The following is an 18765-nucleotide window of genomic DNA, read 5'->3' as shown; positions in this document are numbered from 1 at the left end:
TCAGAACAATGTTCACAATCAGTGTGTCCATTAAATTACCCTGAGTCCTCAATTTTCCTAAAAGTTAGCAAACCTTCAAAGAAACCCAAGCCATCCCACCCCCACGGGACCGACCATCACTGGAATGTTCTAGAAAAGAGTCTCTGAAAGGGGTACTAGTACTCTAGAAGTTTCAATGAGTTAAAGGCTTTGAAACCATAAACACGGCATTTCCATTGTGCTATTACAATGACATAAGCAGTGCTTCTATTCTGTCAGCACTGTTCATTTTTTATAGTTTGCATATATGCCACGGATCGCTCAGCAGCAGCTGGCCACCCAAACACGCTTTATGGTGCTCTGCAACGGTGTCCCAACACCCACCAGCCTTGAGGGTGAAGTCTGAAGCCGAGGTCACGGTGCGACCCCGACGGCACCGCCAGGGAAGAACCCAAGGGCCCTGGCCCCGCCCGCCACAGCCACACTGCCGCACCCTCCCAGCCGGAAGACGCCCGCGCCTCCCGGGGCCCCCTCCCTCCGGGAGCGCGCGGCGTTTGGTGCGCCGGCGCAGGCCCCGCCTACTCGCTCGGCCCCGCCTTGCCGCCGTGACGCATAAGGACCCGGGCCCGGGGCGCCCCGCCTCCGCACCCTGTCGCGGCGCTTCGCTTGCGGAAGCATGGAGGGCGAGAGCACGTCCGCGGTGCTCTCCGGCTTTGTGCTCGGCGCACTCGCTTTCCAGCACCTCAACACGGACTCGGACACGGTGAGCCGAGGGGCGAGGAGGGGGCTCCGCCGTCGCCTCGGAAGAGGCCCCGCGCGCCGGCGCCCCCCGCTGCCGTTTCCCCGGTCCCTGCCCACGAGCTCCCCGACGGCGCCCCCCCGGCTCTCTGCCCTGGCGCTTTGCCTTCTCCCGCTCCTGGGCCGTCCTAGGTGTACCTACCGCCCGCCAAGTCTTTTCCAAGACTAGCCTTCCCTCTTCTAACCAGTATTTATTTCTTCGCCCGGACCGGAGTGTGCCATACGCCCCCGTTTCTCTTTTCCAGCAGTCTCCCTTTTTTTGTGGGTAAACTTGGTTAGGAAAGGATGGAAAGTTCACATAGCGTTCTCCCACTACGCTGGGAAGGTGGCGGGTTAACTTTCCGCTTCTCCTCACTACCGCCGGTAGTTTTCAAAGACAGCAGAATTTTTTCGTGCACAGCACCCGCCGCGCGTGTTTGTTGAAATGGTAGGCTAGTGAGGGAATTGTAGAGGATGCATCCAGTGGCTGTTTTCGGGGAAGGCTTAGTGGATGATAAAGGCTAATTTGGTATATCAGGTATCTGACTTTTGTTTGCCTTGGTATTAAATTTATGAAATTGTGCGGCCTCAGTTCCTTTTCTGATGCAGTCAATTATAATGGAAACATTTGTTTATCCTCAAATATTAATTATTATTTTATACTTCTGCCAGGTTCAAAATCTCTGGATGAAGTCGTTTTTTAAATACGGTACACGTTTTAAAAAACTTCTATGAAATCAGAAAACTTTGAGCCTGATAAGCAGTGTCTTAGATTTAAGTGCTTAGTATGCTAGTACAGTTTAGAGAATACCATACTGAACAAAATCTACTGATTTCTGCTAAATATTGTGCCCTTCATTTTATAATGTCTGTTTCTAAAATTGTTTTTTTGGCACAATCCTAATAAGGTTGGAATTGATATCTTTCATGTATCCAATTTTAAATAACCTTGTGGATTAACACCCAGCTAAGAGCAAATATATGGCGATTTAAAATGTGTGCGATGGTGGAAATCATTTTGGAATGCCTTAGTGTGAATATAAACAGAATGGGTCCTTACTGTGTAGCTTAAAATGTTAGCCCTTGGGAAGTACCATAGTTGTTAGGCCCTTATTTCTTACATCTTTTTGCTAACATCTTTAAAAGGTGGCTTTCTGGATAGCTGTACCTGCTTCCTTTCCCAGTGTTTGTGTAGAACACCGGACTATAGAGTTCTGGATTGTTACCCCTGACACTCCAGTAAAGACATCCAGTTATTGAAACATTCTATTTGTGGTCTTTTTTTTTAATGAGGTGGGGAGGCATTCTTAACTAATTATGAAGAAGATAAAATCTTTATTGTCTATTAAGCATATTGGGTCTTTAAATGTGCCATGTGAAATAATTGAAAAATCCGAAATTCAAAGACATTATTACCGTTGTGGCAAATGCTTGCATTTTATTTTATTTCATTTTTTTAAAAGATTTTATTTATTTATTTGAGAGAGAATGGAGAGAGAGCACATGAGAGGGGGGAGGGTCAGAGGGAGAAGCAGACTCCCTGCCGAGCAGGGAGCCCGATGTGGGACTCCAGGATCATGACCTGAGCCGAAGGCAGTCGCCTAACCAACTGAGCCACCCAGGCGCTCAAATGCTTGCATTTTAAAAACAAACAGGGCTTATCGCTTCTCGGCCTTTTGGCTAAGATCAAGTGTAAAAACAAACAGGGCTCGTAGCTCCCCTTTTAGAAATCAGACCGAATTCCCAGATCTTTAATATTTTGTACAATTTTTAATCTAAAAACACTGATCATTGTGTCATTTCATAGCTCAGAAGCATCCACTGGCTTCCAGAAGCACAAAAAAAAGTGCCATTAATCCAGAGTCCTTGACTAATTATTTGGGATGTTCCATTATTGGCGCTATTCCTATCTATGATTTCATTACTCAGAAATGGGAGCCTTCTCTGTTCCAAGGCAAACTGCTCTGCTCCTCCTTCTTCACACATTGTGTGCTCATTTCTGGCTTTAATTTAAGCCTTTTATGTTCCAGGTGTGGTAAAATCACAGTGGTATTTACAATCTCTTCTATGCATTTTATTATTTTATTTACAGTCGCTCTTCTGTTCATGTTTCCCAACTACACTGGAAGTGCACCTGGTCTTTCTTTTGGGTACCTGGGGCTGTAGCACACACTCTGTATACATTGTGAAACACTTAGGAAATACTGGTTAGTTAAATGACTGAGTAGTTAATTCAGTCACGGTATTCCATATACTGCTTATTTTTATCCTTATAGGAAGGTTTTCTTCTTGGGGAAGTGAAAGGTGAAGCCAAGAATAGTATTACTGATTCCCAAATGGATGATGTTGAAGTTATTTATACAATTGGTGAGTCACTTATTTCTGTGTCTCTTATATTTGGTGCTTTATGCTTAACCGACTGAGCCACCCAGGCGCCCCTATTTGGTGCTTTATGCTGAACAGGATCAGCATAAATTAGTTTTTAAATTGTTTTAAGAAACAGATAAAACATTTTAAAGCCGATTTTATTGCATTCATTTCTCAATTAAAATTATGGCCATGGCCTGCTAAAGCAAGATAGAGTGTGGGACATAGAACGCAGATAAGACTACTGTGGGGAAAAGGGTGGAATAGCGCCTGCTTATGTTTAAGTGGCACAGAGATGGCCCAGCAAAAGGAGAAGGAACCAGCAAGTGAAGACCAAAAAAAGATAAAACAGTTCGGACAAAAACATGAAATGCTGCAGAAAAGTTGGAAGAGGAGAACTGAAAACACTGATTCGATCACTGAAAACCGTAAGTAACGTGTGGAGTATAAGGCCAGCCTGCAGAGAGGTTGAGGAGTGGGTGGTGAAGCACCTGCAGGAGATGGCAGCTGTTCTTTCAGGAAGAAGGGAAAAGGGAGCTTTAAAATATATAGGGGGTTTTCTAATTACCTAATACATGATTTTTTCTAAGCATATTTTGAAAAACAAAATTGGTGGTGTGCTTTATAAAAAATGTGGCATGATGACATCAGATTGTGTCATGACCACTTGCCTGTATTAAACAAGCCTCTAAGTATCACTGTTTTAACTGCATTGTATTCTCTGTGTGATTTCAGCAGTCCTTTAAATTTTTCATTTTCATAAATTATACCACAGTAAACATCCTTACACATTTTTCTACATTTATTATGCATAGATTTCTGGGGGTGGTATTATGGTGTCAGAGGGTTTGAGCATTTTTAAGATTCTTGATCTGTATTAGCAAATTGCTTTGCAGAAAGATTGTATCGGTTTATAGTCCTGTGTGTCACTTCTCGTTTGCCACTTTAAAAGGTTAAAAGTGGAAGTATATGTGTAAATTTACATCTGTATATAAATGTAGTATATATGTGTAGAGTAAATATATAAAGTCAATTCAGTCTCATTAGAGTCTCTTCTGTGGCAACCCCTGTTTTATGAGTATTTTTTTTACTCATTAACAATACACACAATATAAATGTGTATATATTTTTATTTACACAAATGGGATTATACTATATGTAGATAAATATTTCCAAGATAATTATCTCCACTGATACTGTTCTATTAGTGCAGCATAGTATCAATGTGTATAGTTTGCCCTTCTTTCTAATGGATCTGTTATTGCTGTATCTGTATACTACAAATGAACGACCTCCTTTTTTTTTGTTAATACAAAACAGTATAATGATAAACACTTTATAGTGCATATATCTCTGTGCCTTGAGTCTATTGGAAAGTCAAATTCCTTGTAGATCATTGCCTTTGGAAAAGTCATGCTATTTTAAGACTCCTCCACAATATGTAAAAGTGCCTGGGTCCCCATACTGTTGCCACTACTAGGTATTATCCAATTTTTTAATCTTTGCCAATTTGATAAATGAAAATAATTTTAATTTGTATTTCTTAATTACAAATGAAGTTGTTTATTTCTTTGGGGGCAGCTTTTTTTTTTTTTGAAAAGGACAGGCCTGTTGCATGCTTCGACTATATTTCTGCTGAACTATTTTGCTTTTTCTTACTGATTTGTCATACCATGTTACAATTTAAGGTAACTGGTCTTTTGTCCTGTGTTACACATGTTTATACAGTCTGTAATTTTACTTTGTTAATGATGTTTTTTCCTGCTCAAACACAAGCTTTATTTTTTTTTAAGATTTATTTATTTGAGGGGGGAGGGGCAGAGGGAGAGAAAATCTTAAGCAGGCTCCATGCTGACACTCAGCATGGAACCCACCCAGGGCTTAAATTTCAGGACCCTGAGATCATGACCTGAGCCAAAACCAAGACTCAGATGCTTACCAACCGAGCCATCCAGGCACCCCCAGATACAAGCTTTTAAAAGCAAACCCTTGGGGGCATTTTCCTCCCTAATTGTAATTGGCATGCTGCTCAAAGTAATCAAACATATTTTAAGGACTTCAATTAAGCAATCATTTGTTGAGCAACTCCATTGTGCTGGGAACAATGCTAAGCATCAGGGTATTAGGCAAGTGCTGTAGGATTCCACTTAAGTATTTGCTCAGATTATTTTAAAATGTTGGATCACTAGATGACTAACAAGTAAAATCCAGAATCACCAAATTACTACACTGCTTTGGTGAATGAGATTTTCATCATACACATTTTCAAACATACACCAGCATATGTTTGGCCAGTTATCAGTAACAGACTATTTCTGTTAAGCTTTGTTTTGTTTTTCAGACAGGGATTTATCTGAGGATAACACATTTGCTAGAAAAATGTCTAAAGAGGATAATCACTTTTCCTTTTCTAAATAGACTGAATTATTTTTACTAATATACACATAAAGTTATTGAAATGGTGATTTCATGTAGTTTTCTCTGAAGATGGCACTTGCAGGTACAAACGTGCAGAGACACCTCCAGCCTTCAGATATTTACTTGAAGAGATTGTTCAATAGCAGTTTGGTTTTTTTTTTTTTTTAAAGATTTTATTTATTTATTTGATAGAGCACAAGCAGGGGAGCTGCAGGCAAAGGGAGAGGGAGAAGCAGGCTTCCCGCTGAGCAGAGCCCGAGCTGAAGGCAGACGCTTAACGACTAGCCACCCAGGCGCCCCTCAGCAGCAGTTTGATAATGGGTTTCCTCATCTAGCCAAAGAGTCACAAATTCTCTGTAATCAAACTGATGTCTTTGATTTAAGTGACTAAAAAAATTTCTAGTAATCTGGGTAGGATCTGCGCAAAGAAGAGACACACAAATAGGACAAGTCACAGGACTATCTGAAATAGATGATTGCTGTTACAGTGATCCAGTAAATGCTGTCTGGTAAAATTTGATTTTTGACACAGGGGACACTTAAAAGTGGGAAGCCCAGAAGAACTTGTTCTCTCTTTGTTGTTCTTAAAATAATCTCTGCACCCAATGTGGGGCTCAGATTCACAACCTTGAGGTCAAGAGTCGCATGCTCTGCCTACTGAGCCAGCCAGGCACCCCAGAACTTGTATTCTCTGGACAAGTTTCTGTGTTAACAGGTGTGGATGTTTCACTCCTGCTGTTCCTTCAATAACTTTGAAAGATCTGAAAATTTGGAATGATAGAGGGAACACCATATTCATCTGATGTTTCTTACAAGATTTATAATGGTGTCTTATGCAATAGAATTTCATCTCTTTCGCACAGAATTTAGATGTATTTTTGTTGACAAGAATAAAACTCACTTCCTAAAAGACACTGGGTTTTTTTTTTCCTTAGTCTGTAGTTAACATTGAAAAATCCTTTATGAAGCAACTACTTGGAATAACAAAAGATAATCCATTTAGCAGCTGTTGTTGTCAACTGGGTAAAATTAGAGCATAACCTTTTTAGAACTCAATGAAAATATAGCAACTTTAAATTTATCTCTTGTGTTGCCATTCATTATTAAATCTATTTAGAGGGAATGTAGTGTTCTAGTTAAGACTGAGGCACTGGGTTTGAATTTTGGCCCCACCATTCTCTCTGTTACCTCACCTTTAAATGGAAGGAATGATAAAACATCTGTGTCATAGGTTTGTTGTGAGAATTAAATGAGACAATGTTAAAGTACTTCTTTGCTCAATATATGCTATTCATGCTATGAAGTCCTCAATATATGCTATTCAAATGATAATTAATGTAATCATAGCAAAAAATTCCTTTTTTCCAGACATCCAGAAATATATTCCATGCTATCAGCTTTTCAGGTAAGTAGTAAGAGCAAGTAAGTGATCCATTATGAAAATTACTCTCTGCAAATGAAGTAATTTTTTAAAACAAAACATCTATCAGTTTATACATGGTGGTACTGATGAAAATGAAAAGACTTCTGAAAAAATACCTGAAAATTCACTTGTTCATTTCAACCCTAATAGTTCTTTCTCTGTATTTATATGCTTGCTTTAGCTGGTCTCCACTGACTCTCCCAGGTACCACTTTACCTAGAGGATTGCTTTTCTCACACTCAGAGTCACCTCATTGCATATTATAAGCTCAGTGACACGTTCTCATACATCAACAGCAGCCCTTTTTTCTACTCTTTTATTCAGCTTATTTCATCATTTGTTTTCTCACTTACTACATATTTAATGTAATCTTTTGTCTGTTAACTGGTTAGGTTCTTTATCCAGCCTGCTTCCTATTGCCTTCCTGTGGTGAAAATTTGTGTTATTAGTCCTACAGATAGTAATAGTACTGCAGCCCTAATAGGCTACGATATTTTTAAAAAACTTTTCATTGAGGTATATAATATATATAAAAAAGTACACACATAAATTAATTTTCATAAACACCTGTAACCACAATATGGTGTAGTTTTAACTTTATGATTTATATAAACTGTACTTGAAAAATCAGCATTACTATCTTAGGTCTACTGTATGTACGCTAAGGTTGTGTAAGAATCGCAGTGGAGCAAACAGTAAAGGTGAAAAAGATCTGTGTTTGGGGATGACAGAAATCAAGGCTTCGTGTGGTCTTAAACTGCTGTACCAAAAAAAGAGAGATCTTGAACAGTGTTTTACATACAATGGACATACAAAAATACTTGTGGAATGAGGGATTCATGGTGGAGAGTCTTAAAAAGTACTTCCTTAAGGGACTCTGGACCAGTAAAAGATTAGGAAGGAAGAGTGAAAAGAAAAAGTGATTCAAAATCTACTGGCAACTGTCTTAAATAATTATACCAACTTAATAGTCTTAGAATGGAGGAAGCCCATCTGATCCAATGATGATCAGCCTTTTAGCCTCAGCCTTTTAGCTTTACAAGATAAAAGGGAGGGAAGCATAAGGAGAACCACCTGAAAAGGCTGTCATTCAGTAAAGTTTTCTACACACTTCATTTTCCCTTAGTAAAACAATAGGCCTAAAAAGTTCATGTTATAACCAATGCTGCAGAACTGGTTAATGGTAGGGCACAAACTAGAAGAATGAGGATTTCGTCAGTTCTAATCCAACAGCATACCATGGTGTATCTTCCTTGTTTTAAATAATACAGGTAAACATGTTAAAGCCTTTTGGTACCATATTTCTTGGAGTCCCAGTTGGATAAGCTTTAATGCTCAGTTTTACGTGCTAATACAGAGGGTGCCAAAGTATGGCCCATTTTTATAGGGCCATCTGTGAATAGGTTAATATATTTTTTAAGAGTTGTTAAAAAAAAAAAAAAAAAAAAGAGGGAAGCCTGGGTGGCTCAGATGGTTAAGCATCTGCCTTTGGCTCGGGTCATGATCCCAACATCCTGGGATCGAGCCCTGCATCAGGCTCCCTGCTCAGTAGGGAGCCTGCTTCTCCCTCTGCCTCCCTTTCCCCCTGCTTGTGCTCTCTCACTCTCTGTCAAATAAATAAATAAAATCTTTAAGTAAATAAATAAAAAATTAAAAAACAAAACAACAGAGGAACATGCAGCAGAGACTGTCCAGCAAAGCCTAAAATACTTACTCTCTGGCCCTTTACAGAAAAGTTTGCCAACCCTTTTCTAATAACATTGTTTCTCAAAGTTTTCCATTGAATAACACCAAAATCACTTACCAAGAATCTGGAGGAAACATCTGGAAAACAATCCACTGAAGCCTAAAACTCACTTAAAAAATGACGCAGTTTAACATGAATTCTGCACAATATCTTTCTATATAAAAATGGCCCCACTTCCCAGAACTTCACATAAAATCAGTGTTTGCTCGGAGTGTACACTGTTATCCTGTTGTTTCTTATATACCCAGTGTATTGCCTGATGCCCCAGTTTGAGAAGTGGGAAGTGGACCATGCTAGAGAAATGCAGGAATAAACTCTTGTATTTAGAGTATTCATGTTAGAATAATAAACAGGTAAAGTGTAGGGATCTGTTTGATCATTTGAAACCCCCTTTTGATAAGTGGAACACTCCATTTTGTCTATTTTCCCATTAAAATTTTTTGATGGAAAATTTTTCATGTAAGTTTGTAAGTTAAAAAAAAACATTGCTTATTAGGATATATTTTTTTCAGTTTGACATAACTAAATTTTTTCAGTACAGAATAGAACTACCAGTAAAAGCCTATTACAGTGAGTATTATTTATAAAGGATTTTGCGTAACAGGTATTTCACTATCACAGGAAAGAATATTGTTGATCTCAGTGAATGTTAAAAGGAGGAAAATATCTGCAATCCCTGTTACTGAAGAAGGAAGAAAGCTGGAAGTAAACACTTTAGAATCTTTTAGAATTATCTTTGAATTCTCCCTACATCTTTGACATTCCAGCAGAACAAAGACCACTAAACTAAACTAACATCTAAACCCCTTGTTCCCCCGCAAAAAAAAAAAAAAACAAAAACAAAACCAACCAGCTCCTAAAGTGCTTCTCAACTTGATAGAAGTATATAGCTTTTGGAATTAGCAATGAATAAACTGTCTTTTTGTGTTGTGTTTCATTACTCATACATTCTTTTGTATGTATCAGTATTTTTAAAAATGTTTTAATAAGTGAATTGTGAACTGGCTATGTAGACTTTAAAACTTCTTATATTTAATGGATAGTTTTGTTTTAGGCTTAAAAAAATGTGATGCCCAAACTTACTTCTTGAAATTTCTCCACTCCTCCTTTCTCGTTGCTTATGGGCCTCATATTTCAACCACTTTAAGTCTGTTAATTTGAGAAATTTCTCTGTCATTATTTTTAGAATTTCATCTGACCAGCAAGTGGGTATATGGATTTTGGTTGATTAAAAGTACTAGTAAAATCCTATTTTTAGCCTATTTGTAATGCCTTTAATTTTGGCTTTTACAGCTTTTATAATTCTTCTGGTGAACTAAATGAGCAAGCACTGAAGAAAATATTATCAAGTGTCAAAAAGGTATTCCCTGACTTGCCTTTTGTTTTTTGTTTGTGTGGTATTACATGTATTATTTTCAGCTCTGAAAAAATGTGTAATACTTTAACAGAACTTTCAAGCAGCACTTACTTGTCTTCACAATATCCTATAAGCAGGTGAGGAAAGGCTTGTTCTTTCTGGAAATTCAAAGTTTTGCTCTGAGAACAAAACTAGTTATTAAAAGTATTAATCTTGGTCTCATCCTCAAATATTTTAATTAGCATTGATCTCTTCCTCTTCTACATTCCTACCATACCCCTTTCCAGTGCCATTTATTGTAGGACCTAATTCATTACTGTTCTTTTACATAGCTGCAGTTACTAGCACTTCGCTATATAGAACCTCATTGGAACCCTCCACACATCGTGGTGTTTAGTTAAGACTTGTTGAGTGATCAAAATAGGGTTTTCTTCCCCAAATACAAAATGGGGCGGGGGTGGATACTTTCTTCTTAAAACATTTTGATCTTTGAGTTGAGAATAAAAGTAGATTCAGTAAAAGGAGTTTCTTTTAAAAACCATCCTTTGATGAAAATGCTTTGGGCTTCCCCCCCAATTATATTTGGATATTTAAAATGTACCTGTAAAAACGTATTAGTTTTAAAAAGAAGAGAACTCATTTTAATTTCTTCTAGTGCAGATATAATACTTAGTTGCTAAAATTGTCACACAGAGATCTCTAAGCAAAGTGGTTGTTTTTCTTATAATTATTAAGTTCTCTGTGCATGAGATCTATTTTTCCAGTTTAAAAAAATTTAGTAATAACTAACAAATTTGTTCAGCAGATGTTACAGTTTATAAAACCATTTCATATGATCTTACTCAATTTTGAAACCCAACTCTATGGGGTAGGTGATATCATTCCCATATAAATTTCAGTTAAAAGTTGTTGGGTTCAGTTTACTTATTTAGCAAACCAAGTACCCAAACAGAAGTTAACTTGTTTTCCTTGACATTTTCTTCATGTAAATTTTGACTAAAGACTAAGAATCTAAAATAGCAAAAACCATAAAAAAACTAGAGGAAGTTTGGAATTTTTTTCTCTATATTGACTAAAATAGTAGCCATAACTGGATGGAAAGTAATTTGACTGTAAGTCAGTTTGCATACTTTAAAAGTAAAGTATAGGGGCACCTGGCTGGCTCAGTGGGTTGGGTGAGCCTTTGGCTGGGGTCATGATCCTAGGGTCCTGGGATTGAGCTCCACCCCATCGGGCTCCCTGATTGGTGGGGAGTCTGCCTCTCCCTCTGCCCCTCCCTCCCCCAGCTCCTGCTTGCTCGCTTTCTCGCTCTCTCTCAAATAAAATCTTTAAAAAAATAAATAGAAAAAAAAGTAAAGTGTATACTTAAGTTTGTGCTTTGTTTATAAATTTAAGAAAGCCATTTTTAAGGCTGTCAACTTTATTGCTTAATTATAATAGTAAGACACATAGTAATTCTAAAGATTAAGGTATATACCTGATTTTTTTTTTTGTATTTTCTCGCAGGCTGTGGTTGGTTGGTACAAATTCCGACGTCATTCAGACCAGATCATGACATTTAGAGAGAGACTGCTTCACAAAAACTTACAAAATCATCTTTCAAGCCGGGAACTTGTTTTTCTACTGTTAACACCAAGTATAATAACAGAAAGCTGCTCTACTCATCGGCTGGAGCATGCCTTATATAAACCTCAGAAGGGGTAAATGTTGGCCAGTCACTGGCAATTTAAGTTAATAGAAAAATATACCCAATGTTTTCATTGTACTTTTTGCCTCTTACCAAATATTTTCAAATATTGTTGCATTAGATTGTCACAGTAACACTCTGAAGTTGGTCTACCATGTTTCTTTATAGATGGGAAAATGAAGGTTAGATAAGGAAATTAGAAGCCTAGTATGGAACGATGACGAGTGTTTTTGACACCAAGGATTGTTATTATTTACCATAAGGTGGAAAACTGGTTGCTAAAGGACATAATATGGAACTAAGCCTCAGTACTTGAGCAGCTTTTCTCTAACCTCTGCAAGGAAGAAAGGTCATTCTTGATGGCCCACCAAAATGAGTTAACGCCCCCCCAAGTTATAGAACATTCTCATGGAATATGAGGATTAAGTAAGAGTACCAACTAAGACTAATTTTATTATTCATGGAAGATGGCTAAAATCTCAACAATACTGCCTATTTTTACATGTTAAGATAGCTATTAAAGTATTATTTTCACACAACTATCTTACACTGTGCACATTTAACCACTTTTAAAAGCCATTTGCCTCAAGTCAGTAAATTCTATCTCAGGTAAGTAGTATGGAATGGTTTTTTTGTTTGTTTGTTTTTTAATCTTGTAGGGGAAAGGTACTCTGTACATAAAATATGTAAGTATATATAGGTATATAATAGGTGGATGCTAATATTTCACTTTAAGTTTATACTTTAAAATTTCATTTCTTCAGACTTTTTCACAGGATACCATTAGTGGTGGCCAATCTGGGCATGTCCGAACAACTGGGTTATAAAACCATGTCGGGTTCCTGTGAGTCCACTGGTTTTAGCCGAGCAGTAAAAACACACAGGTGAGATTCTTCAACTGCTTTCCACTGAACTTACTCCTATTCATTTTTTAAAATTAATTTTTTATTACATAGAATAAAAATGAAAGGAAACTAATGACCACCTTACTCAAGTAAAACAGACTTTTTAGTTTCTCCATATTTCCTTCTAGCACTTGTTCATTTATAACATACAAAAAAGGGGGGGTATTTTATATTCTGTATGTGTCCTCATATGTATTCTAAGAATAAGTAGCTAGTCTCAAAATAATTTTCTAAGGCAGCAATTTAGATTATAAAGGCATGAGGGCGCCTGGGTGGCTCAGTTGTTAAGCGTCTGCCTTCTGCTCAGGTCATGATCCCAGTGTCCTGGGATCGAGCTCCACATTGGGCTCCCTGCTCCACGGGAAGCCTGCTACTCCCTCTCCCACTCCCCCAATTGTGTTCCCTCTCTCACTGTGTTTCTGTCTGTCAAATAAATGAATAAAATCTTAAAAAAAAATAGATTATAAAGGCATGAAATTAGACTGGATATTAAGTAATGACAAAAATAGGAGGCTTTAGCCAAGACTCACTCATCCTGTAGGGTGCTGAGCTGTAACTTTTTTGTGTTCATTAAGGGAATAGTTAATGTCAGAAATAACACTGGTACTATAGAGTGCTTACTCGAGTGGAAACTGAGAATAAGGGACTAGATTTTTATTTATTTTTGTGTCCCCACAAGCGTTAACCATTTTATAGAAACTGAATACCATATTTCACTGATTCTGAGACACAGTTTTACATCTCAAATTGGGGTATTTTACAAACTATGCCTTAGCCTTTTTTTTTTCCTTTTTGGTATGTAAAATAATGTTGCCTCTTTCAGTGATGACTTAAAGTCAATAAAATATTTTTAAAATTGACTGGTCCCCATTGCCAAGAAAGAAACCTTTTTCTCCCCTCTCTCCTTCAGTCTTTATTTTTACTTAACCTCTTTTGAGTCCTGGCAATAGTCCTTAAGAGGCTTCAAAGTCTGCTAATGTGAAGATATATAAACTAAGTTTTCTGATTGGTTTTGCTGTGAAACAGGTTGAGAAAATACGGTCCCTACAAAACCAGTAAAAAGAATCTTCTGTTGTTCCTCAACTATAAATAAGTATTTCATTATAGCATTAAAATGACTTCTATACATTTGCCTGACAAAATGGTAATTTTTCCAGCTCTGAATTTTTTACAGAAGATGGATCTTTAAAGGAGGTACATAAAATAAATGAAATGTATGCTTCTTTACAAGAGGAATTAAAGGTAAGTTAACATATCAGACACTTAAAAGGAGTTCATATCAAATTGATAACTGAAATCTTTTAGGGATAACTTGACATTTGATTAGGTTTATATTTTTGTAGTAGTTTAGGTTCGGTAAGACCTCAATCTCAGTGGCCTACAAAAGCAAAAGTTCAGTTTCATTCACATTATATCTTGGCTGCAGCTCTGCTCTTGTTCTAAGTGCCATCTTCATTCTAGGACCCAGACTGAAGGAGTAGCCCTTATGTGGGACATGCTCTTCTCATGACAAGGGAAAAGAGCAAGAAAGCTGGTAGACATTCACAACAGCTCTTAAAATCTTCTCAGAGCCGGCATGTCACTTCCACTCACATTTCATTGGCAGATTATATGTCCCTATTTCATGGCGGTAGACAGGGATATATAATCCTTTTACAGGATAAAAAGGGAAGCAGTATTTGAGAACAGAATAATCTACCACGGTACTGAATTCGGTCTCATTGAATCAGTTGAGTGGTAGACGTCAAGATGGGAGGGACTAGCCATGTAAGAGATTGATTAGGCCTGAGAAGGATAAAAGAGGGGAGGAGCAAGAGCGGGCAGAGAGACTTGTAATGCTGAGTCTGACACCTGAGAAAGGGGACAGGAGGGACGACAGCTGGGTAGAGACAACTTTAGACTGCAGGGCCGGAGTGGTTTCAGCCAGGCTGATGGGAGTCTCAGCACAAGTTTTCCTACTGGAATGGATCTGTACTAATACCTCACTGTGCTCAGTCAGTTAAGAGCAGCCTCTGGCTTCAGTAGACCCAAAAGGATGGTAGCTGGGGCTGTTAGTCAACTATGCTTCCTCCAAATGGAGATCTGGGTAGTATATTCCATGGCCACCATTCTCATCAACATGGCACATTAAGAGAAGTAGGGTTAATACATTTTACACTACTAATATTGCTATATTTTAATGTGAATGATAATACGGGAATTTTAGAAACTAGAGAAACATCCAGAATCCCATCATTGTAACATAACCATTTACACTTTGCCATATTTTATAATTTTTTGTATATATGTATAAAGTATATACATACTTTTACATAGTTGACAGTGATGGGGACTTATAAATTTGTGTCATTTTTATTTGCTGTCATAATCATTTTTCATTTCAAAAGCATTAAGCATTTTTGCTACATATTCTTTAGTTCTTTTTAATGGCAGTGTATTTCATATAGCAATGTCAGAGTACTAACTCAGGCTAAAATAGGGGATGTAGAGGTATATTATAGGAACTGTAGGCAGAAAGCTGAACTCCAGGAAGGAATTAGAACCAGGAGCCAGAATGTCATCAAACTTACTTTTTCCCTTTGTGTCTGCACACTGCCTTCCTTCATAGTACCTACAGATCTGTTTGTTCATTCACTGGCTAACCAGAGAACAGCATTTAGATCTGTTCAGAAGACTGGGATTTGCCATCTGGCTATGTGGTATCTCTGCTTGGGTCAGTTAGGATGAAAGTTGGTAAAGGGGTTACTGGTGAACTTTTATGGCATGTTGGACAAGATCATGAGAAATAGGCTGGGCAAATATCCTAAAATGTATCCATTTTAAAACTAAGCATGAAGAAGTAAAAAACTAACATTCTAAAACAAGATGTAACATCTGTTACCCTATAATTGGAAATAAGTTACTTTTGATTTGATACTATACTAAGAAACATCATCTTATACAAATTTTTATTATTTACTTAAAATATATTCCCAAAATGAAATCACGGAGTCAAAGGGTATTTTAACTAGTACTTAAAACTGATGACAAGTAAGGCCAGCCTGCTTTTCAAAAGTTGTTTCTTTTACACTAATTAAAAATCTGTAATAGTTTTTTCATAACAATAGAAGTTACTTTTCCTTATTGTCAGTTTCTTAATGTTAAATGTTTGCAGTAAGTAAGCATTTCTCAAAATACTACAGTATTTTTTGTTCCAAAGTGACTGAAATACCTTTTTTATTTCTGTGTATTATCAAGCAGGTATCACTGGTGTGATAAAGCTGTGTATAAATGGAAAGTAAATACATCTGGAAAGCATTTTATAACCTATAAAGCACCATATAAGTGCTTGTTGAGTTCCTTCAGAAAATAGCAAAATAAAGTATTTATAAAGGCTAATAATACTTGATACTGTGTACCACAAAGGACTGTCTATCATTTGTGAACCTAGCTGTAGTATACAACTTGGATTTTGTCTGTGCCCTTATTTTATTTTGCAGAGTATATGCAAGAAAGTAGAACACAGTGAGCGAGCGGTAGAGAAACTACTAAAGGACGTAACCAGATTGAAATGGGAAATTAAAAAAAGAAAACAGGCACAAATTCAAGCAGCACGTAAGTAAAAAGTTCACACATCACTACCTTCTGTGCTTTTAAAAAAAAAACTGTGAATTCTGCTTTAAAAAAAATTCTCACTGATGTGAATTATGGATGAGCTGGCTCTACTAACTGATCATCTACCTTAGGGTTAAAAATAATTGTTTTATTAATACTCTTAAATCCTACTATGTAAAGAACTTGGTATTACTGTAGCTATACTATATTGTTGATATTAAAAAATACAACTTAAACTTTTAGAATACAGTGGCATACAAATTAGTATTTGGGATTATGCACACCATTTTTCTCAATTTAGAGGATCTGATAGAACTGTTCAGTTAAAAGTCTTTTTGACTTTACTAACAAATAGATTACAAAAGCTTTGTAGGACAAATATGGTATGTTGAACTATTGTTTTATTTTGTTTAGGAGAGAACATCGAAAAAGACCCTCAAGAGAACATTTTTCTTTGTCAAGCTTTACGGACCTTTTTTCCAGATCATGAATTTCTTCATTCATGTGTTATCTCCTTGAAAAATAGGCATATTTCTAAAAGTAGCTGTACTGCCAACCACCAGCTCAATGTGATAGACAACCTGACCTTAATGGTAGAATACACTGACATTCCTGAAGCTAGTCCAGCTAGTGGTGCGCCTCAAATGATTAAACGTAAAGCTTTAGATACTGATGATGGATGGCAATTCAAGAAGTCACGGCCGTTAGAGATACAAAACAAACCATCTAAAACAGATACTGATAGTAGTAATCAAGAGAAAGCATCCACAATGAGCAGCCCTGAAACAGATGAAGACATTGAAAAAATGAAGGGTTGTGGTGAATATCCACAGTCTCCTACATTTTGATCATTTTAGGCCAAAAGGACATTTTTAATTGGCTGAAGGGTAAAGCCATTTGTATTGTTTTTACTATGTTCAGGTATTTTGCAGTAATACATAAGTTCTAGTGCATTTATTTTTTAAAGCACTTTATTTTAAAACCATACTTTTGTCCCCCTCCATTGTTAAAGATTTTAAGTAATTCCTATACCCAACATGGAGCTTGAACCCACAACCGCAAGATCAAGAGTCGTATGTTCCACCAACTTAACTAGCCAGGCACCCCCCCTTTTTTTGTTGAGGGAAAAGCTTAAATGATACTCTTTTAAACTTCTGTAGCATTCTTTAGAATTGGAAAAGAAAGACTAACCTTATTTTCACAATAGAAAAAAAAGATGTCTAAAGTTAATATGAAATGTATTTCATTTTTATCTAAGGCACAGTAATTCCTGCTCCTTAAGTTACAATAAATGGCTAGGGTTGCCAGATAAAACCCTGGACAACATGCAGTATTAGGCATTGAAAACTTACTGTTTAAATGAATAATTTGAATTGGAGTTCAAATTTAATCACATGTCCTGTATTTCTATTTGCTAAATCTGGCAGTTCTAATTATGGCAAAACTATAATGTGGCACAAATATCTCTCCCTAGTCTAGAGTCTTCTACACAGAATTGAGTGAATCCAGAATTTGAGAACAGAACAAGCCTGATAATGCAGCGTGTCTGAGATCAGCAGCTGGTCAAGTAGCTGAAAAGGCCAATTAAAGTGGGACTCAAAAATGGTACATATGTGTATAGGTATACGTATGTCTATCACCGAGATTTCATTTTAACGTAAAGCAGAATTGTACATTCATTTGTCAACCTTCTGTTGTAGGATTAGGAACTTAGATTCTGAGTATGCTGGTGTTCCAGTATTAATCACATCCATTATTTAACCTTTACAATTCCCAGTTTTAGTTTCTTTAAAGTGAGGAATTTGAAGAAACTTGAAAAGCAACCTGAGTACAGAATGCTTTTTTTTTCATTTCACAGCACCCTCCTACTTCCAACCTTCTTCAGCTGTCCTAACCACACCTAACTTGACAACTATTTTCTTAAAGCTATTTATCTTTCAAAAGCATTTACTTCATTTTCATTGCAACAATAACTTTAATGCTCATACTTCATCAATACAGAGACAAAACTAACACAGGTCTGGGAACAAAATAACTGCCTCTTGGCAATGCAAAACTCAACAGGTTTGAAGAGTATGGGCTTCAGTATGATTTTGAGGATGTAAAGCTCCATTTTAATCCAGTGAATTGGTTAAGTGGAAGTTGGCTAAGAGAGCTTTCACTGTGTTTTCTGTATTTGTCTTTTCCATAATTTTGAGAATTTTCCACAAAGCCTATACATCATATGAAGCCTTCGTGTTTTACTCCCTGGATGAAATGCTGAACACACACTTTGACCATTGCTTTTCCATTTGCTACTTCCTAAGTGACAGAACAAATTCATAGCTACTATCAAAACTATCTTTTATCTATTTTAACATGCATTAGTTACCATGGGGTGCTAATGAAGCCCATATAACAGCAGGGATGTTTTGTACAAATAATGAGTTTCTGTTGGGATCGTTTAACTGGTTACCTAAGAAGCACTGCTGTGTAACACCACCAGGCAGAGGGAGGGGTAATAGGTTGGCA

The 18765-nt window shown here is 37.1% G+C and overlaps 1 protein-coding gene across 4 annotated transcripts; it reads left to right on the top strand.

The window, feature by feature from the left end:
• The first annotated feature begins 606 nt into the window (after window positions 1-606).
• On the top strand, window positions 607-17933 carry ABRAXAS1 (abraxas 1, BRCA1 A complex subunit). Of its 4 annotated transcripts, XM_073891877.1 has the most exons (10): window positions 607-742; window positions 3033-3123; window positions 3417-3551; window positions 6910-6946; window positions 10005-10071; window positions 11575-11768; window positions 12520-12639; window positions 13818-13902; window positions 16140-16254; window positions 16669-17933. In XM_073891877.1, the coding sequence occupies exons 1-10, from the start codon at window positions 656-658 to the stop codon at window positions 17100-17102; spliced, it is 1365 nt and encodes a 454-aa protein (XP_073747978.1). In that variant the 5' UTR covers window positions 607-655; the 3' UTR covers window positions 17103-17933. The 4 variants fall into 4 exon arrangements, with proteins under 4 accessions (XP_073747978.1, XP_025743096.1, XP_025743097.1 ...); XM_025887311.2 differs by lacking the exon at window positions 3417-3551; XM_025887312.2 differs by lacking the exons at window positions 3033-3123; window positions 3417-3551 and having other exon boundaries at window positions 615-742.
• The last annotated feature ends 832 nt before the right edge of the window (window positions 17934-18765 follow it).

Source organism: Callorhinus ursinus, unplaced genomic scaffold (genome assembly GCF_003265705.2).
Source record: "Callorhinus ursinus isolate GAN/ISIS: 27379988/994484 unplaced genomic scaffold, GSC_fseal_2.0 scaffold4, whole genome shotgun sequence".
NCBI classification, from domain to species: domain Eukaryota; kingdom Metazoa; phylum Chordata; class Mammalia; order Carnivora; family Otariidae; genus Callorhinus; species Callorhinus ursinus.
Note: the sequence above shows the minus strand (reverse complement) of the source record. Positions and strands in the feature narration are given on the sequence as shown.

What these genes read in the sequence shown, in the direction of transcription:
- ABRAXAS1 (XM_073891877.1), top strand. Translation starts at nt 656, where the DNA reads ATGGAGGGCGAGAGCACGTCCGCGGTGCTCTCCGGCTTTGTGCTCGGC. An exon ending in TATTATCAAGTGTCAAAAAG is followed by an intron (nt 10,072 to 11,574) that starts GTATTCCCTGAC and finishes ATTTTCTCGCAG; the next exon opens with GCTGTGGTTGGTTGGTACAA. An exon ending in TTATATAAACCTCAGAAGGG is followed by an intron (nt 11,769 to 12,519) that starts GTAAATGTTGGC and finishes TCATTTCTTCAG; the next exon opens with ACTTTTTCACAGGATACCAT.